At 42.6% G+C, this 22,139-nt stretch overlaps 1 protein-coding gene across 3 annotated transcripts in view; it reads right to left on the bottom strand.

Moving 5' to 3' along the window:
• The window catches only part of ENTPD8 (ectonucleoside triphosphate diphosphohydrolase 8), a 30,995-nt gene that overhangs the window by 5,024 nt on the left and 3,832 nt on the right, over positions 1–22,139 (bottom strand). For all 3 annotated transcript variants that reach the window (XM_077284559.1, XM_077284561.1, XM_077284560.1), the window contains 6 exons: positions 15,399–15,516; positions 5,543–5,693; positions 2,886–3,045; positions 2,577–2,807; positions 954–1,211; positions 755–865 (listed from right to left, as the gene is read on the bottom strand). In XM_077284559.1, coding sequence (XP_077140674.1) covers positions 755–865; positions 954–1,211; positions 2,577–2,807; positions 2,886–3,045; positions 5,543–5,693; positions 15,399–15,516 — 1,029 coding nt within the window. The remainder of the gene's footprint in view (positions 1–754; positions 866–953; positions 1,212–2,576; positions 2,808–2,885; positions 3,046–5,542; positions 5,694–15,398; positions 15,517–22,139) is intronic.

Here is a 22,139-nt window from a genome sequence, read left to right as displayed (position 1 = left end):
CAAACAGAATAATTAAAAGGCCAAAATATGCCACAAAAAGGTCGGCAGTAATATTACTGTGTTTGGCTGAGGCACCATTACCTGCTATAACACTGTAGCTCCTTCCTTTGTGGCAGTAGTTTGCCTGCAATATTACTAAAGGTCTTTTTGTGGCATATTTTGACCTTATAATTGACTTTGTTGTGTTTGTCTTTTCGTAGTCGGGAGGCATTTTTAGATTGTACTTCATTAAAAGTTATGTTTTATTATTCCATATCTACTTACAGTATAAGCTACAATCAACAGAACGGCAGGTTATTATATAAAAAGGGAACGCAGACCTTGGACTAAAGCCATTGTATCTCAGTGTGATACTGTCAGCTGAACCGTGTATCTAATCCTATCCTGTGATACTGACTGCTGAGCTGTGTATCTAATTCTAACCTATGTGATACTGTCTGCTGAGCTGTGTATCTAATCCTATTCTGTGTGAGTGATACTGTCTACTGAGCCTTGTATCTAATCCAATCCTGTGTGATACTGTCTGCTGAGCTGTGTATCTAATCCTATCCTGTGTGAGTGATACTGTCTACTGAGCCGTGTATCTAATCCTATCCTGTGTGATACTGTCTGCTGAGCTGTGTATCTAATCCTATCCTGTGTGATATTGTCTGCTGAGCCGTGTATCTAATCCTATCCTGTATGATAGCCAGCGGAGTCGTGCATCTAATCCTATCCTGTGTGATATTGTCAGCGGAGCTCTGTTCCTCCATACCTCAGTCCATTCCCGGGAGCAGTATCCCCAGATGGAGCTGTTGGTTTCGCTCAGGGTTTGTCCACATGTCAGATTGAGGAAGTTGAATGTGTAGTAAAAGGCGGAGAACGCCTGCAATGAGAGGACATAGTGGCATTACCACCACAGTTTCTGCGGATCATGTGACTTGCATATAGTGTCCTGTATCACATATACTCACGTAGAACTCGCCATACACTGGCGGCTGATAGACTCCATTAAAGGAGCAGGAGCTATTACCGCAGGCTGAAAAGTTGAAGATCTGCGAGACGGAGAGCAGGCACTGGTACGAGTCCCCGGTTCCCACCACGGTGACATTAACCTCTTCATTTCCTGAGGGTGTCGAGACGCAGGGACTATCATAGACTGAGGACAGAGACACGTTGGTGGTGTAACCTCGTGGATAACACGGATGCTGGACATTCCCTGAGCCGCGAGTCTAACGAGAACACAGAGGAATTTGCTGTTTATCGATATTAGCGATTTCAGATATCTATGTATGTATGCTTTTAACCCTTCTAAGGATGCAGCATTTTTTCCCACAATGTAGCCATGGCAGGATCAGCAACTTTTGTTAACCCCTTAAGTACTTGGCAATTTTCCAGTTTTTTGCGCTGTTTTTCCACTCTTTTGCCAGGTGACATAACTTTTTTTTTTTTTCATTTTTAATTGTCTTGGCCATACAAGGGCTTTTTATTTGCAGAACGACTTTTCCAGTCACACTGTTCATTTAACGATAATGTAATTATATAATGATAGATATAATGTCAAACAAAGAATTGTGAAATGGTGCAAAAACCCACATTTCGGCTTTTTTGGGGGGTTCGTTTTTATGGCGCTCATTGTTAAAATGACCTTGCAATCGGATTCTCCACCCCAGTCAGATTACAGTGATGCCAAACTTCTAAGGTTTTCTTTTCAAATTTTATAGGTTAAAAAAAATAATTCAGAACTATGTAAAATAAAAAGTTTTGGTTAGTGTGCCTATTTTCTGTGACTTTTTTTTTTTTTTCTTTTTTTCGTTTTGTTGATGGAGCTGTGGGAGGGCTTGTTTTTTGCACCGTGAGTTGTAGATTTTATTCATACCACTTTGCGGCTCTTACAATGTTTTGATCACTTTTTATTGCCTTTTTTGCGGGACTTTAATTAAAAAAAATGGCAATTCTGACATGGGAATTTCTTTTCTGTTTACAGAGTTTAGTGTATGGTTAAATATTTTTTTTAAACAGGAAAAGGTGGCAATTTTCTATATTTTTTTTTTTTTCACATACTGTTGGGCTTGGCTTCATAGGAGCACCACGAGGTGGCCACAGGGGTTTTCAGTTTTAACTATGACTGTTTAAATGCTTTTAGTGATTGACAGCAACATTTAATTTGGTGCTAGCTCCAGTTGATGCTGCTGGCTGTATAACACTGCTGGCACATACCAGGTATAAAGCAGGCTCAGCTCCTGAGCATGCTTTGTGCACCCAACATAGGACATGCCAGTCCATTTTATTTTGGAACAGTGGTTAAGCTGCGTAATTGACACAGTCTATTTATATTTTAGGCATGGCCAGGTTATCTTTAAGCTGTAGACAAACATCTAACCACGTAGATGCGATGGTCACTACTGACCGCAGAATCTAAGGGGTTTAACGGCCAGGATCAGAGTTATCGTCACTGCATTTCAGACTCAAATTGTATCAGGTGTTTGGTAGGGACACACTGTATTTTAGCCATTTTTTAGGGTAGGGGATGGGAGGATTGTATACCTGACATGAATGTAACAACCCGTCATGTGCATGCACTTTGGAAATGTTACCTCGATGAGGTGCACCAGCAGCTTCTTCAGCGCCTGGTCTTGGCCGTAGCAGAGGTAGCTATGAGTGTAGATGGTGTAGTCATAGCCGTAGAGTTTGAAGATCATCTCTGTGCTTTTGTCTTCGATAGTCCCTGAAGGTTGGAAAGTCATTTGGGTGGAGGCACCACCTAGATCCATGGCACCGACCATCTGAGCTTGTTTGGGACGGAACCAGCTCTGTATATAAGAATACTGCTCCAAGGAAAAAAGGAGCAGGTCAAGAAATCAGGAGTGACTTGATGGAATGGAGGAATGGATTTCACTACTGACCTGTATGAAGGTGCCCAGAAGATAGTTGACAGTGACCCAACCTAGCGATCCTTCTTCTTTACCATCTAATATTCGAGCTCCCTGAAAGTTCACCGGATACTCACGGAGAGTTTTAGAAACTTCATGAAAGATTTGCTGAGTTTTGGTCTCATTCTGCAACCTATGAACATTATCAAATTATTGCAGTCAATTAAAAGACAATTGTAACTTTTCTATAGTAAATATTTAATCATGGCTTTTATAAGCAATATAATACCTCTTAAAGGAACACTACCTAATCAATAATTCCTCAGCTACTCAGAGGTTTCTATCAATGATGAGTTGGGCAGAGCGATTTGACCTCTGTTTTGCAATAATGAAACACTTTAAAAATTGATTTCTGACTTGTCTTTCGGTACAAGATGATCTATTTTTTTGCTTACAATGCTTGAAAACAGAAAAAAGGGGGTCAAGTGGAGTTAAGGTACCTTCACACTGAGCGACTTAACAACGAGAACGACAGCGATCCGTGACGTTGCAGCGTCCTGGATAGCGATATCGTTGTGTTTGACACGCAGCAGTGACCAGGATCCTGCTGTGACATCGTTGGTCGGAGCTAGAAGGCCAGCACCTTATTTCGTCGCTGGATCACCCGCTGACATCGCTGGATCGGTGTGTGTGACACTGATCCAGCGATGTCTTCACTGGTAACCAGGGTAAACATCGGGTTACTAAGTGCAGGGCCGCCCTTAGTAACCCGATGTTTACCCTGGTTACCATTGTAAATGTAAAAAAAAAAAAAAACAGTACATACTTACATTCCGGTGCCTGTCCCCTCGCCGTCAGCTTCCCGCACTGACTGTGAGCGCCGGCCGGCCGTAAAGCACAGCGGTGACGTCACCGCTGTGCGCTGTGCTTTCCGGCCGGCGCTCACAGTCAGTGCAGGAAAGCACAGCGCCGGAGGACAGACACCGGAATGTAAGTATGTACTGTTTGGTTTTTTTTACATTTACACTGGTAACCAGGGTAGACATCGGGTTACTAAGGGCGGCCCTGCACTTAGTAACCCGATGTTTACCCTGGTTACCAGGGGACTTCGGCATCGTTGGTCGCTGGAGAGCTGTCTGTGTGACAGCTCTCCAGCGACCACACAGCGACGAAACAGCGACGCTGCAGCGATCGGCATCGTTGTCTATATCGCTGCAGCGTCGCTTAATGTGACGGTACCTTTACTATACCAAGGTCAACATCTTACCAAGGCCATTGCTTCATGCAAAAGTGAGATATGCAATGTAGGGATCAAAAGTGACACATTGATTATTCCATTAGTGAAATCATCAAGCTATGTAGATAATCAGCCGCAGTGTCATTGCTTTATGTCCAAGACGTGGTTTCATTTCTAATTATATCTTTATAGCATACAGGGCTTATTAAATTTTGATACAGATCTCCAAATCTTTTCCATTAACATTGTCCTATTTTTTTTCCACTTGCAGCCACCACTAGGGGGAGCTCACTGAATACAGATAATGTATTGAGCCCAATTATAACAATATGTAGTGACCTCCCTCTGTTGGTGGCTGTAGTAAGCCAGAGTTTGTTACCTGTCCTGGCTCCAGCTCCGTTTTGCGCCACTTGCCTCTCCTGTACCAACATAATCTGCTCGTGTGCCTCTCGTGTCACCCCTTTATGTTGATAGAGTATTCAGGTATTAGGACACACTGCAACCACGTGTTCACAATACTCTGACATTTATTAAACCCAGATCTGCTCTTGCCTGCCCCAGCTACTTTTATCCTAAATATTCCCTTGACAGACACTTAGCTTTACTGTCCTAAAGGTGCTGTGCGCACATTTGGCTCTACCACATCCAAGTGCTTCATTGCCGCCTCAGCTCTTCGATTCCAAGCTGCTGTCTGCACACTTAGATCTGCTACATCATTAGTCTCTGTTGTCAGGTGCCGTCTGCAAATTTGGTTCTGCTACACTAAGGTGAATATTTCTTACTATACCACTGCACGTGCCATCCTGCATACCCAGCTCTACTGGTGTTTGTCGTTCCTTCTGTTGTCAGGTCTAACACCACTGCCATCATCACTTTCAGTCCTGCTGCTCACCTTGACCTACATCTTAGGGAATCCTGCTCCCAAGATGAGCCCATAACCATAACATTTTATTAGTCACTTTCATGTGTTAAAGGGTTTGCCTAGTAAAGCGAAGTTATCTCTTACTTGTAAAGAAATAACAAAGAATGGTAAAATGGGGATTTTTTTTTTTTTTTGTAAGATATATTGTCAAATTTCTAAGCACAAAAGAGACCTGAGCGAGGTCTGTTACCCTCATTTTAGGGTCCATGAAGCCTGCACCCATAAATGCAGCAGCATCCGGGTTATAGATGGGGCAGTTCTGCATGTAAATGAGCCGGTGGCGCCCATTTGTGCACTATGATAAGGACGCCTCTCACCGCTGTTTGCACAATTACTCACACAATTCATGTACCATTTGATTAGTATGTTTGGTAAATGGTGATGTCAGGGGTTAACGGCGATAAGGATATAATCCGTTTATTATAACAATTCATGTTTATTACTGCATTTAAAGAGACACTCTGCTTTAGCCCTGTAATGTAACATTACTATTGGACTACAATGTGTTTTATGCAACATTTAATACTTTACTTGAGAAGCCTCATCCCGGCTGTCGCTCCCAGTAATGTCGTGGTCTCTTTGTGCTGCTTGGAGGGAATGATTTTCAGAACCTCGTCCATACAGGGTTTCAGGATCTCCCCAGCCTGGGAGGGATTATCAGCGTAAGAAGAAAGTCCTGACCCTAAAAATGTAACGACACAACACATATATATATATATATATATATATATATATATATATATATATATATATATATATATATATTTATTATATATACACATACATATATACATATATAACATATAGGTTGTCTGCAGTGGTAGGACGCCGAAACTGCTCATCAGTGGACATTTCCTTAAATTACTGTACAATAGACACGTTTAAATACTTGGGAATAAGTGTCAGCACCAAGCCTAAAGAATATGTAATATAGATTAGATAAATTTAGAACGAAAGTTAACACATGGTCCAAACTCTCGCTATCAGTTATAGGTAAAGGAAATCTTATCAAGATGATCCTTATGCCACAATTGTTATATGTCATAGCGCTCCTTGTTGGCTTCCTCCCTCCCATATTTTGTCAAGTACAAACCATGTTCCGGGAATTAATATGGTGTAATCAGCAGAATAACACTACAAACTCTGCCACATAAGGATGAGGGTGGTCCGGCCGTGCCTGACCCATGGCTGTATTTTATTGGACCCTAACTGCAACACCTCCATTGATGGGAATAGAGATGACACGGGCCTCACCCCTGTGACTTCTGGAGTCCGGGATTCTGGGAATCCTCTCCCCCACATTGGCGTTAGTGTATAAAGTGTGCGACAACGGAAAGAAACGGACAGGTGATTACGGATATGGAGCGCCCCCACTGTCGCAGGGCCGAGGGGTACCCGGTACCGGGCCTCTCTGTCTCGGTTCTGGGATTGTCACGGTGGCTAGACCCGGTCCGTGACCCTGCTAAGGGGCGTCCAGTAGAAGTTGAGAATGATGATGTGTGGTGCAGGGTGCGATGAATAACGAGGACACAGGGTTGCAGTCTCTTTACCTCTTTACTGAAGGCTTCAGGATCCTCAATCCAGAGTACGGTTAACAGGGCTGTCTGAGACCGGCCGGTCCGATGGCACCTCCAGAGTTCCCTTTACAGGTGGAAATCTGTGCCTTCCTTCTAGCGCTTGTGTGTTGTAGTCCTTCCGTGCTGAGCACCACGGGATAGTCCTCACAACTGTTGTGTCTGTTTCTGATGTTCCCTCACAACTGATTCTGATGTTCTTCTCCGTCCCCCAGATGATATGGCTAGGACGCACCCGTATGACGGGTAGGCCTGGAGTTCTTCCGGGACCCTAGAGTCGCCCCTCTCCCACTGTTGCCCCCTATGTCTGCTTAGGTGATTTAGGTGAGACACCCCGCCTATAACTGACTGTCCTGCCGTTGGTTTGAAGTATGGCTTGGAGCCAGAAAACCATTTTTTTTTTTCTTGAACCATTGCATATTGGACTATTATTCCCCTTGTCATTATTTGTCCCATATGTATCAAAATACTCTGGACAATTTTGGGGACTTTTTTCTGTGCACCTATTTTTTGTTGCTGTTCTCTCCACACTATATTTCATCTCTTTATATAAATTCATTGTTTTCCCACCTGTAGTGTTATAGGTGGTTGATAGGGTGAGCAGTGGATAGCCGCCGTTGAGTGGGGGCGCCAGAATCGACTCTATCAGGGTGCCAACCTCCACTGTGAGGTAGGGAGAGCAGCAAAGTGTAGGGATATTGTGAGGATAGGTGCACTTTTTTTATCCTGTTTTTTGATCCTGTTTGTTTTATGTCACAGGGATTTTTTGAATTTTTTAAGATATATTTAATAAAAAGTATTTTAAGGGATTACATGTTCACACAGTTAAAATATTCCCTAAACTCAGATATTGTTACTAATTTGGAGATAGTAATGCAGTTGTCCCTGGGTTGCAATCCTGGGCAGGTGTCCCTGCTGATTGCAGCTCTGACTGGGATATTTAGGTGTGCAGGATTCATTAGCCCTTGCCAGTTGTCCATTGTTCTTGGAGGTTTTGCATCTCTGTCTGGTTCCTCCAGCCCTGCTGCCAAATCAGCAAAGATAAGTGTCTGGTTTTGTTTCTACAGCACACATGCTGTGTGCTTTACAATTCAGTACTATTCAATGTTTTTTCTTGTCCAGCTTAGACTGTGTTTGGATATTTAAGTCAAGTTGGATTCTCAGGAGATGCAGATATACATTCCATGTCTTTAGTTAGATGGTGGAATTTTTGTATTATCTGCTGTGGATATTTTTAGGGTTTTAATACTGACCGCTTAGTATTCTGTCCTATCCTTTCCTATTTAGCTAGCGTGGCCTCTTTTGCTAAATCCTGATTTCTGCCTGCGTGTGTCTTTCCTCTAATACTCACAGTCAATATTTGTGGGGGGCTGCCTATCCTTTGGGGTTCTGCTCTGAGGCAAGATAGAATTCCCATTTCCATCTATAGGGGTATTTAGTCCTCCGGCTGTATCGAGGTGTCTAGGATGTGTTAGGTACACCCCACGGCTACTTCTAGTTGCGGTGACAGTTTAGGGTTTGCGGTCAGTACAGGTTCCACCTACTCCTGAGAAAGTCTCATGCGGCTCCAAGGTCACCGGATCATAACAGCAGGCGCGGTCTCGTAACGTTCTTTCTGTTCGCTAGGCCTCTGTCAGGATCCCACCCCTGACAGGGACCCCCCTGAATCTTCCCCTGCAACACCCTCTGCCACAGGATGTTGCCTGGTTCCAACCCAGTCAGCTTTCTCACTAACTTCCTATCTAACCCCCAGTTTTACCAGATTGTGAGGAGTGGCCTAATACATAGCACCCTTAGCTCCCCCTGGAGGCCAGACTATGAAGTGTATTGGTGTCTGTGATACCTGGTCAGGTGAACTCCTTCAGTGCCATCAGACGTACCACCACCCCCCTTAGCGGCGGAGCATGAGTACTGCAACGACCAGGACTCTGGGGCGCTGCACTTACACTAAATGCAGAACACTATAACGTAATCCCAGTTTGGGTGAAGTATCAAAGTTAAAGGGTTTTTCTGATTGGGACCAAAAAGGGATCTGAGCGATAGAACAATTATTTGCAATCTCTGTGCTTAGAAGTTTTCATCAGCTCCAAGAGCAATTCAATGTAACACTTTTTTACCAATAGCTACTAATCCGACATGTTCCCTCTGCTCAGTCAGGTCTCATGGACCTCAGCATACATCATCCCCTAATACTATTCCTTCTACAGGCCATACAAAGGCTTTAATCTCTGCCATATGTAAGTGCCTGTTGTCACCCCAACTAGATAATCACCCCGACAGCGGATGTTGGCCCTATATTGGTGGAGCAATGGAGAGCGATTCTAAAAACTTTTCCCAAATTATCTCCCTGTGAGGCACAAAAGATGTGAACTACAGAGTGGAAAAAATGTATTTAGTCAGCCACAAATTCTGCAAGTTCTCCCACTTAAAAAGATGAGAGGCTTGTAATTAACATCATAGGTAGACCACAACTATGAGTCAAAATGAAAAAACAAATCCAGAAAATCACCTTGTCTGATTTGGCAAGATTTATTTTCCAAATTATGGTGGAAAATAAGTATTTGGTCACCTAAAAACATGCAACATTTCTGTCTCTCACAGGCCTGTAAGTCTACGTTCACATTTGCGGTCTGTGCCGCAGCGTCGCCGCATGCGTCATGCGCCCCTATATTTAACATGGGGGCGCATGGACATGCGTTGCACTTGCGTTTTGCGACGCATGCGTCACTGTGGCGCACGCGTCTGGGCGCAGAGGACGCAGCAAGTTGCATTTTTGCTGCGTCCAAAATCAACCAAAAAAAGGACGCATGCGTCGCAAAACGCAGCGTTGTGCATGCGTTTTGCTGCGTTTTTGTTTGCGTTGTGCGTTGCGGCGCACAACGCAAATGTGAACGTAGCCTTACTTCTTTAAGAGGCTCCTCTGTCCTCCACTCATTACCTGTAGTAATGGCACCTGTTTGAACTTATCAGTATAAAAAACACCCGTCCACAACCTTTAACAGTCACACTCCAAACTCCACTATGGTGAAGACCAAAGAGCTGTCGAAGGACACCAGAATCAAAATTGTAGCCCTGCACCAGGCTGGGAAGACTGAATCTGCAATAGGCAAGGAGCTTCCCAGCCTCATCTACCTATGATGTCAATTACAGGCCTCTCTCATCTTTTAAAGTGGGAGAACTTGCACAATTGGTGGCTGACAATACTTTTTTCCCCACTGTATATGTAATTCAGAGTGTACAGAACGCCAGGTTTTCTACACAAGATAGGATCCCGCCATGATGGAAAATGCCGTAGGTGTGGGAAGGATGAGGCACATCTGATGTGGGAATACAGACAGATAGGACCATTTTGGAATGAGGGCATCTCCTTGATAGAAAGGCTGTATAGAGTTAAATTGGTAATAGATCCTCGTGTATGTTTATTGGCACTATTTGAAGCTGGATCCCGACTTTCCCTTATTCATAGGTATCTCTCGTATTCTATGTCAAGCACGTAAACGTCTAGTATTTCATTGGTTAGACACAGAACCTCCATCTATGGGAAAAACTACAACAAAGGATAAATAATATAATCTCTCTGGGAAGATGAGTCTATCATAAATGTAACTTGATTATCAAACTTGGAAAGATATGGAGTCCTTGGTCGGATACTCCACGGCTGCCCACAACTCTTCTAATTAAAGACAGAATATTTACCATGCTAGCCCTTAATTGTTATTCCCTTTTTTTCCCCTCGTTCTACGAATTTTATACTCAGTTATTCTAGAACTGCTCTGAAAATGAAAATGGTCCTCTCTAAAAAGGTGGAATTGAAGTTGAGGTACTTTGTCAATGTTTTATACTATGGCATTATTAGTATTACTTTTATGTTATTTGAAAGGTGGAAAATTTGCATTTGAAAGTTTTCAATGAAAATTATTTGATTAAAAAAATTATTACTGTACAATAACAGAGCATAACAATAACAGGTCCCACAGAGAAGGGACCCCATGCTGCTGGTCCGAGCTGTCAATCAGGAATGTATTGGAAAGTGGGAAGGGGGCAGAGGAGAGGTGAACGCCTGTTCAACAAAATGAGACAATCCCTTTAAAAAGCCCTTAAACAGTAGATGATGGATAGCCAAACCCTCCAATTTTAGCAGGACTGGCCCACCATCTTTTGTGTGAGGGGTATCCTGACTTTCCCCGCTGGCAGATGTTAAGGAAAAGAGAGACACATGGACAACATACCCAATGCTTTGTTCTTCTGCTTACATCAGAGATGTTGTTATCTTCCGTGAAAGGGCATTTTCAATATATCTGATCCCCTCTCTTCACCCCAAAATATAATTTATCGGGGGAGAGTCGGAAGGTGACCATGTAAGATCAGGTGGTCCTGATCTATTGTGTATGGCCACCTTTATACCCCCATAGACAGTGCAGCTGAGCTGGGGTCACTCACTGGAGTAAATAGCAGGTAAGTATACGGGCAGTGGACCCACTCAGGACGTCTACTTTAATAATGTAATGGCCCCTTTAAGAGTCCACCATGAGGTAGAGGAATTCCCTGGATGGCACAGAATGAATGTCAGGCATGGATTGCCCTGTCAATATTTGACTTTCCGAGACCTTTACACGTTATTGATTAATTACCTGAACTTGGCTCCATCACCAGAGGAGCACAATGGACGCCAGACACTTTCCTACCATAGGGAAGTTGTGTCCGACAGTCTCCCACTGGAGCGAGGGCTTCTCGAAGCCCCCAACAACCACATCACCCTATTTACTACATGGTAATCATGGAGTATTTGGCATCATCATATGTCTAATGTCAGTGAGCGTGTCCTGGTGATACACAACGTCATGGCGGCACAGCACCTAGAGACGCTCCTGCAATGCCCCCATAGACTTCAGTGTGAGTCACAGACGGCGGCCGGGACACAGGCATCTACAGACATGGCACACAAACGTACAATCAGCGAGTAACAGCCTAATTCACATTGTAACCTGTGCAAGACTAACATCCTCCACTACGTGTATCTAATCATATGTGATACGGTCTGCTGAGCCGTGTATCTAATCTCTTCCTGTGTGATACTGTCTGCTGAGCCGTGGATCTAATCCCGTCCTGTGTGATACTGTCTGCTAAGCCGTGTATCTAATCCTATCCTGTGTGATACTGTCTGCTGAGCCGTGTATCTAATCCTATCCTGTGTGATACTGTCTGCTGAGCTGTGTATCTAATCCTATCCTGTGTGATACTGTCTACTGAGCCGTGTATCTAACCCTATCTTGTGTGATACTGTCTGCTGAGCCGTGGATCTAATCTCGTCCTGTGTGATACTGTCTGCTAAGCCGTGCATCTAATCCTATCCTGTGTGTTACTGTCTGCTGAGCCGTGGATCTAATCCCGTCCTGTGTGATACTGTCTGCTAAGCCGTGTATCTAATCCTATCCTGTGTGATACTGTCTACTGAGCCGTGTATCTAACCCTATCTTGTGTGATACTGTCTGCTGAGCCGTGTATCTAACCCTATCTTGTGTGATACTGTCTGCTGAGTTGTGTATCTAATCCTATCCTGTGTGATACTGTCTGCTGAGCCGTGGATCTAATCCCGTCCTGTGTGATACTGTCTGCTGAGCCGTGTATCTAATTCTATCCTGTGTGATACTGTCTGCTGAGCCGTGTTTCTAATCCTATCCTGTGTGATACTGTCTGCTGAGCTGTGTATCTAATCCTATCCTGTGTGATACTGTCTGCTGAGCTGTGTATCTAATCCTATCCTGTGTGATACTGTCTGCTGAGCCGTGTTTCTAATCCTATCCTGTGTGATACTGTCTGCTGAGCTGTGTATCTAATTCTATCCTGTGTGATACTGTCTGCTGAGCCGTGTTTCTAATCCTATCCTGTGTGATACTGTCTGCTGAGCCGTGGATCTAATCCCGTCCTGTGTGATACTGTCTGCTGAGCTGTGTATCTAATCCTATCCTGTGTGATACTGTCTGCTGAGCTGTGTATCTAATCCCATCCTGTGTGATACTGTCTGCTGAGCCGTGGATCTAATCCCGTCCTGTGTGATACTGTCTGCTGAGCCGTGTATCTAATTCTATCCTGTGTGATACTGTCTGCTGAGCCATGTATCTAATCTCATCCTGTGTGATACTGTCTGCTGAGCCGTGGATTTAATTCCGTCCTGTGTGAACCTGTCTGTTGAGCTGTGTATCTAATCCTATCGTGTGTGATGCTTCTGCTGAGCCATGGATCTAATCCTGTCCTGCGTAATCCGGACCGCTGAGCTGTGTGTCTTATCCTTCCCTGTGTGATCCCGAGAAAGAAAAAAAAAAAAAAGAAAATGGACAGCACCTCCATAAATCATCTGTCACTACTAGGCAAACAAAAATAAATATAAATATATATATATATATATAAATATATATATATATATATATATATATATATATATATATATATATATATATATATATATATATATATATCTGTACATAAGGTTCTTAGTGTAAGTAATTCTATCCTGGGTGATACTGTCTGCTGTGCATCTAATGCTGTCGTGTGTGATGCTGGTGTATCTAATCCCATCCTGTGTAATGCTGGCTGCTGAACTGTGTATCTATTCACATCCTGGGTGACACTGGCTGCTGAGCTGCGTATCTAATCCCATCTTTGGTGATACTGGCTGCAGAGTTGTGTATCTAAGCCCATCCTGTGTGATACCATCAGATAACCTCTCCATTCTTTATGCTTGAACATAATAGCGGAGAACATTAGTTTGTGCATAGAAACCAATGTAGACATATCATGGTGGTGTTTGTCCATACCAACCAATCAGATCTCAGTTTTAATTTTTCCTGAACAGCTTACAAAAATAAAACAAGTGCTGTGATTGGCTGCTGTGGGTAGTGACCACCATTTTGTACAATCTTTCTTTTTTGCGAGTTTCTCAGACATTACCTGATTTAATATCCAGATAATATGTAAGATTGGCCAGGAAATAAAGAACTGGTGGCAACTAAGTCCAAGGAGAACCACTGCTGCTATTTATTCCTTCAAACACCGCAGCAACGTTGTGCTGAGGTAAGTTGTCGGCCATTTTGTAGAGGATTAGAAGATGTGAAGTGATAATGCCACTGATATTTAAATGTTATTGGCAACGAGTGTCTGCACAACTCAAAAAGAGTGATGAAGAGCAAGTGTAAATGAATATACTAAAGTTGTTTTTTTTTTACTAGTTTCCATCATTTGCGGCTACTTCATATTTTTTTATGTTTTTTTAAATGACCATGTAAGGGTACGTTCACACAGGACTTTTTTGCTGCTTTTTTTTGCTGCTTTTTTTAATGCTAATTTAGGTGCGTTTTTTTGGTGCGTTTTTGGTGCGTTTTTTGGGTACGTTCACACAGGACTTTTTTGCTGCAGATTTTTGCTGCTTTTTTGATGCCAATTTTCAGCTGCTAGGACACCTCACAATGGCTCTTCACACCTTACTACCAGGAACTCCCTCACAATAGATCACAATCAGAACACCTCACAATGGCTCTTCACACCTCACAATGGCTCACAATGGCTCTTCACACCTCACTACCAGGAACTCCCTCACAATAGATCACAAACAGGACACCTCACAATGGCTCTTCACACCTCACAATGGCTCACAATGGCTCTTCACACCTCACTAACCACACCCCTAAGCTCTTGGCTGTGAGATCCCTTCCTGCTGGCCATGATTTTCTGCACAAAAAACGCAGCAAATAATGCTACATGCGTTTTTTCAGCGTTTTTTCAGCGTTTTTTTCATCACCCATTCAAGTCAATGGGTGAAAAAACGCTGCAAAAACGCAGCAAAAACGCTGAAAGAAGTGACATGCCCTATGTCCAAAAAAAGCAGCAAAGCAGAAAAAACTGATCAAACAAAAAACCAACGTGTGTGCATGAGATTTCTGAAATCTCATAGGCTTTACTGGTACTGTAAAAAGCAGCTGAAAATTAGCATTAAAAAAAGCAGCAAAAAAAAGCAGCAAAAAAGTCCTGTGTGAACGTACCCTAAGACAGACCAGATTCAGGAGAACAGCAGCATTTACATCCGTTAAAAAAATTACACATTTATGGCAAGTGACCGTAAGGCCGGGCTACCCAGTAACTTTGGTCGCTACATTTGTTGCATGAGCAAATTTCGCTAGGTGTTGCTGATATATCGCAATGTGATACAAGTGAATGGGGTCACGTTGGGACCCTGAGGATACCCCGACAGACAAGTTGCAAGAAGTCCTACCGCGATGTATTTTTTGCGACTTCCTAGTCGCATTACCCTTGGTGGTCGCAATCTGACTCCATTCACTTGTATTCTGCTGCGATACCTAGCAAACCTTGGTCACACGACAGCTGTTGGCGGCCAAAGTTGCCATGTAGTCCCAGCCCCATGGATGTGGTACAGCTCTGTTTTACATGGTGCTTGCATACACCCCAAAGGGTTATTTAGTGTAAATACCGCTGTTCTCCTGAATCCGGTGTAGTTTTCCTTTTGTTCCTGCTCCTCTCTGTTCCTGAGAGATGAGCCTTTCTTTCCTTTTTATAAATCTAAACTTGTTAGGCAAGTGGGCATCATCCTTGTGGACACACCCACAGAAGTGTTGAAGATGACGCCCATTTGACTAATAAGACTAGAATTTTAGGTACAATGAAGAAAAGGTCATATCTTGGGAATGGAGAGGCGCAGGAAAAAAGCAAAACATTGTCTGATTCAACAGAACAGTGGCATTTACACCAGGTAACAAATTACATTCAATACTCTCTGGTGTTATATAATGGGAAAACTGTACCGTGAACCTCGCACATGTGGATCTGAGAAACTATCCCCGTATCATTCTCCTTGTGCGCCGGCCACTGGTATAGGTAGAGTGAAGTATGAGATGATCCGGCATCAAACACCAAGCCGTACTGCAAGACATGACACACAAAATATACGGTCATATAGTAACACAATCCAATAACAATATCTGAATATATAAATATATATAGCAAGTTATAAAAGGCCACAGAGGAGAAGATGCCTCATAATAAAGCATAATCCAGAAGTAACACTAATAAGTACTGACCATGGGCAATATAATGACATAACGCCTGGTGTAACACATGACGTAATACCGCATACTATGTGATTGTCATGTCGGACGCTATTCACACTAGGGTGTCCGACAGACAGCGGTAATTCCACATTTGTCCACTATACGCTCAGTGGCGCCGGCTAGATTTTATCCAGGTTGTCCGGGGTTAATCTAGCTGGTAATCTGGTTGGAGGCTGGGTCACGCCCGTGGCCTTTTAATAGTCATTCTGGACTTTGGGCGTCGCCGATTATAGCTTGTGTCTGGTGATCTCAGTCTGGAGTGGTGGTCTAGGAGAAGAAATATTGTATCTGGTGGTGTATTTTCCTTCATATTTCTCCTTCCTATATTTGTGTTTGTTTTGCCCTGTGCACATTATAGTGTTTTCCTGTGTGTCTGCGGCGTGGTGCGTTTTTTAGTTTTCCCTGTCTGTGCTTTCTGTGGAGGTTGGTGTGTGGTCTAATCACTGGGTGGCGGGTGGAGGTTTCAGCATAGGGCTGAAACAGGAGTCAGGGTCAGGCCTGGCGGCCCAGACAAGCACACCATCAGTGTAAATTCTGGGAGAGGGACAGACAGGGTTTTCCCTAGTCTGAGGGATATCGCAGGGGCCCAGGTAATCAGCTTTAGTCTACCCAGTACCCCCGTGACAGTGATGCACTATAAGGGCAGAGACAGACTGCCGTATTTCTGGTGCGAGAATCTCATCGTAAACCTCGTACTGTACTGGCTGTCGCTTCTCCTGACCTGAGCTTCACAGCTGCATAATAATCCATGATGATGTCTTGCTCAGGTCAGGAGAGGTGCCAGGCCAGTGCTTACAATGCCATGCGATTCTCGCACGAGAAATACGGCAGTCTGTCTCTGCCCTTAAGGCATCCACTGCTATAAAGTGACCATAAATACAAATGGGTGACAATGTGGTCGGTTGCAGCAATCTCTCTCTATTTCCTCCATTTAGCCCTCAGATGTTTTCTTGTAAATCATATACGAGAAGTGATAACTCGGAGGAGCCACTTTTACGACTATGACTTTATAAGCCTTTTTGTGTTTGTTTATACCCTGACACCACAGGGCGTGTGACGCCCGCGAGCTGCATATATCCTTCTCTATATAATATGTGCAAATAACCAGAAAGGGCGTGTGCTCCTCATCCAATAACGAGGCATTAATTAATATCAGATCTAATTAAGGCTCTATCCACAGTGCTGCAGTGGATTTAAGACCTGCCAGACAGCAGTGTGTTTAATAGCTGGTATGGACAGGCTGAACGCACTATTATGTGCACAGGACGATCATTCAAACAATCTTTCTGTGCCCATAAACTAGCATTGTTATTGGCAGTACATCACCTGTTTACCCAGTCCAATGTGCTACCAAGAACGACCTTGCTTAAAGGGATTGTTCAGTGAAAACCATTTATGGCTCATCCACGGGCTAGGTGATCATACTGTTGGGAGGGGATCCAGCTTATTTTTCACTGGAAAACCCCTCATCCCCCCCCCCCTCCTCCACTCCTACGAGTGAGCGTCTTCCCCATTGTCAGGTGTTTGCCTGCTGATGTAGTCAGGCTGCTAATCGGGAACAAGAGTTTTTATTAATCTGATTATCAGCCCGTCTATATAGGCCATTAAAAGCGCTTGCCTCTTAAGAAACATCCAAAGTACACCAAGATTTTTAAGTCAGAAAATGAAACCTACATTAGCTATCAGCAAGTGCAGAGTTGCACCAAAATTTGCACCATTTTCTGGATTAAAGGGTTTTTTGGGACTAAGATACTGATGACTCTTCTTTAGGATAGGTCATTATAATCAGATCAATGGCAGACTACCATTTGACACGTGAAACAAAGCTAGGTTTTTGGGACCCAAGAGCATAGATTTCATTTGAGCTCCTGGTGGTGCTAAGCACTCTCATCATTTTCTGTGGATGACGTTGCCCGACATACAAAGCTTAGATCAATTCTGGATCAGTGGGGGTCCAACACTACAAAACCCCACCAAACAGCTGTTTTCTACTCTGGTGGTGGCTAGTTATAAACAGCAGAGTTCCACATGATGTGGAGCTGAGCTGCAGTACCCAAGAACAGCAACCACAGTGTACGGCGCTGTTCTGTTCTACCTCCGCTGATGCGGATTTTTAGCCTTCCATTAAAAAGTATGGGCGGCTTCACAGCCTGACGAATGGGCCTCTCACTACTTCTATATGCCTGTTGTGTTTTTTTATCCTGAAAAAGTTAAAAATGCGCTCAAAAAAACAAGCATATGGACAGCAAGTCATTTTTACATAGATATGAATAGGAAGGATTCTTAAGCATTTTCTGAGTACTTTTTCAGATGTTTTTCAAAGCGAACCTGATAGAAAAACCTGAAAAAAAAAAAAAAATGGCCTTGTTAACATATTCTTTGACTACATTGCACACTCAAAGAAAAGTGCCTAAAAAAAGTTTGAAAGACTTCTATTCATCTCTATTGTAAAACATATTTGTTGTTCAGACATTTGGTATTTTTTTAACTTCTATTTCAGTTTTTGAAAAACACCTGGTGGGAAAAAAATAGTGCCTTATGCATCAGATGAAAGAGTTAAATTGACTCCAAAACGCGTTGTTTCAATAAACTTCTTTTTTACTGTCCTGTCACTGGATACTGGCAGCTCCCCAAAAACACATTGTTAATCTTTTCCTTCCACCAAACAAAAGCTTTGATAAAGATCGTGTGATTGAAACGCGTTGCCGTGTACTCCTCTTGCTCCAGGGTCTTGTCACCTTGTTCATGTGATTTTTATTTTTTGGATATCATTAAAGATTGAAAATTTTAAGGAGCTGGAACTCAACTTTTTTTTTCCTTACCAAGCAAAAGCGCCTGTCACTTCTGTGATGCGGCTCCTGAAGGAAAAAGGTCCAAACTAGGCGCTATCCAATCAGAAGGCTGTAGTTTAGTTTGTTTTTTGTTTTTTTGTTTTTTTTTTTCCAGGCGACTCAGGAAAGGAAACCACCTCAAGAAACCCTCCTTGTTTGGGAAGTTTTTTTGTTTCCTGAAGCCATTTTAACAGTTTAATTCCTTCTTTTCTTTTTCTAATTTTTAATTCAGCTTTATGATTGGACAGCGCTTAGTTTGTAGCATTTTTCCATTAGGAGCCGCTTCACAAAAATTACATTCCCCCCCCCCCCCCCTTTTTTTTTCTTTACACAAGGTGTTTTTCAAAACCTGAAACTGAAAAAAAACAAACACATTTTCATAATTTAAAGGTTACATTATATGCCAATAAGAGGCAGAAATAAATAAATAACTCAAGGCAAGGGATATGTAAAACTACACATGTGTGAAGATGGAAAAAAGGAAAAAATGTGCACATATACCCAAAACAATGGACATAATACCAGACAAATCGGAAATTCATATATAAACATAAAGAACAAAAACCGAACTGATGTCCATAAAATGATTAATTTTATTAAATATTAGTAACAAAAAATAACACTACATAAATTGGTAGGGGACGAGAAAGAAACCAAAGAAAGAAAGAAACCAAAAAACCCCCTGACGAAGGCTAGCGCCGAAACGCGCGTCGGGGACTGGCACATCCTGGATACAGCAGCATTGCAGGTACAAACTTGCCCTGGACGCTTTCCCTTGCTCCACTCTTTGCTCCCTCCTATTAGGATTGTTACACCTGTAAACATATTAATTATTTAAGGGGAGCAATTTGAGCTTGTCTTGGATTAGTGCCTAGACACTAGATGGCAGTCTCCTGCAGTTAATTGTTACCCGAGCAGCTTACCTCATCATATATTTTTTTGCACCTGTGCACTTTATTTATCTTTGCACTAGTGTTTGCACTTTTCTCACATATATACATATTTATTTATTATTAATTTTGGGGTATTGTATGCTAAGGAGTAAACAAACTTACATCTATATTTTTCAGTCTTCGATTATATGATACATATATATTTATTTATTTATTTATTTATTTATTCACATAGTACTGTTATATTTTAGACTGTGTATTTTATGCTGCTATATCCTTTTTGTGCCATACTTTTTTGGTTTCTTTCTCGTCCCCTACCAATTTATGTAGTGTTATTTTTTGTTACTAATATTTAATAAAATTAATCATTTTATGGACATCAGTTCGGTTTTTGTTCTTTATATTCAATAAGAGGCAGAGACTGGAGTCAGAGGGCTGCAGGAAGGACGTAATGGAAAGGAGGAAGTTTCTACCAGTCCCACAAGGTTGTAAATAAAGCTGTAACTCTTGTGGAGCAGATACAAATTTCACGTGTCACAATGCAGGAAATCCTTTAATTGCACGGAATAAGAAAGTGATCCCCCGTGGATGTGACAATAAATCCTAAAACAGGAATAAATATTTTCTGATGATATTTCTCTGCCTCATTCATACTTACACTGTGCTCTACGCTGAGCACTTGCATTTCCACTCAAGACCTCCAAATAGCCAGATAAACCGACCTTTTGTGTCTACTTAAAATTATGGAAACCAGGGAGAAGAGGCCAAACTGATTTCAAAGTACAGTTATGCTCAAATGTTTACATACCCCGGCAGTATTTTTGCTTTCTTGGCCTTTTTTTTTCAGAGAATATAATAATATTTTAATAATAATAATATTTTTTATTTATATAGCGCCAACATATTCCGCAGCGCTTTACAAATTATAGAGGGGACTTGTACAGACAATAGACATTACTGCATAACAGAAATCACAGTTTAAAATAGATACCAGGAGGAATGAGGGGCCTGCTCGCAAGCTTACAAACTGAGGAAAAGGGGAGACACGAGAGGTGAATGATAACACCTAAACTTTTTCTCCACTCATGGTTAGCGGTTGGGTGAAGTCATTTATTGTCAAACTACTATGTTTTCTCTTTTTAAATCATAATGACAACCCAAAAGATCAAAATGACCCTGATCAAAAGGTCACATACCCCATTTCTTAATACCATGTATTTCCTCCTCTAACATCAATGACAGTTTGAAGTCTTTTGTTGTAGTTGTGGATGAAGTTCTTTATTTTCTCAAATGTAAAGCTGCCACTCTTCTTGGCAAAAAGCCTCCAGTCCCTGTAAATTCCTGGGCTGTCTAGCTTGAACTGCGTGCTTGAGATCTCCCCAGTGTGGCTCAATGATATTGAGGTCCGGAGACTGAGATGGCCACTCCAGAATCTTCACTTTATTCTGCTGTAGCCAAGGACAGGTCGACTTGGCCTTGTGTTTTGGATCGTTGTCATGTTGTAACATCCAAGTACGTCCCTTGCGCAGCTTCCGGGCTGATGAGTGCAAATTTGCCTCCAGTATTTGATGATAATGCGCTGCATTAATCTTTCCTTCAATTTTGACCACGTTTCCTGTGCCTTTGTAGCTCACACATCCCCAAAACATCAGTGATCCACCTCTGTGCTTTACAGTAGGAATGGTGTTCCTTTCATCATTGGCCTTGTTGACCTCTCTGTAACGTAACGTTTATAGTTGTGGCCAAAAAGTTCAATTTTGGTCTCATCACTCCAAATTACCTAGTTCCAGAAGTTTTGAGGCTTGTCTCTGTGCTGTTTTGCGTATTGTAGGTGAGATACTTTGTGGCATTTACGCAGTAATGTCTTTCTTCTGGCGACTCGACCATGCAGCCCATTTTTCTTCAAGTGCCTCCTTATTGTGCATCTTGAAACAGCCACACCGCTAGTTTTCAGAGTAGAGTATTTCAGCTGATGTTATTTGTGGGTTTTTCTTTGCATCCCAATCAATTTTCCTGGCAGTTGTGGACGAGATCTTTGTTGGTCTACCTGACCGTGGTTTTCTTTTTACAGGGCCCCTGATTTTCCATTTATTAAACACAGTTTGAATGCTGCTGACTGGCATTATCCATTCCTTGGATATCCTTTTGTATCCCTTTCCTGTTTTATACAGTTAAACTACCTTTACCGTAGAACCATTGACAATTCTTTTGCTTTCCCCATGACTCACAATCCAGAAACGTCTGTGGCTGGATGAAAGATGCAAGAGTCTGTCTGGATCCCAGAAACTCGTTCAGCTTTTATGCACACACACTGATTACAAGCAAACAGGTCACAGGTGAGGATGTTACCTTTAGGGTACCGTCACACAGTGCAATTTTGATCGCTACGACGGTACGATTCGTGACGTTCTAGCGATATCGTTACGATATCGCAGTGTCTGACACGCAGCAGCGATCAGGGATCCTGCTGAGAATCGTACGTCGTAGCAGATCGTTTGGAACTTTCTTTCGTCGCTTGATCACCCACTGACATCGCTGGATCGTTGTGTGTGACAGCGATCCAGCGAAAAAAAAAACATACATGCTCACCATCTGATGTCCGTCCGGTCCCTTGCCGTCCGCTTCCCGCTTTGACTGTCTGCCGGCCGGAAAGTGAGAGCAGATCACAGCGGTGACATCACCGCTGCACTCTGCTCTCACTGTACGGCCGG

This window comes from Ranitomeya variabilis, chromosome 2, assembly GCF_051348905.1.
Source record: "Ranitomeya variabilis isolate aRanVar5 chromosome 2, aRanVar5.hap1, whole genome shotgun sequence".
Classification (NCBI taxonomy): domain Eukaryota; kingdom Metazoa; phylum Chordata; class Amphibia; order Anura; family Dendrobatidae; genus Ranitomeya; species Ranitomeya variabilis.
This window is presented reverse-complemented; position numbering and strand designations above follow the sequence as displayed.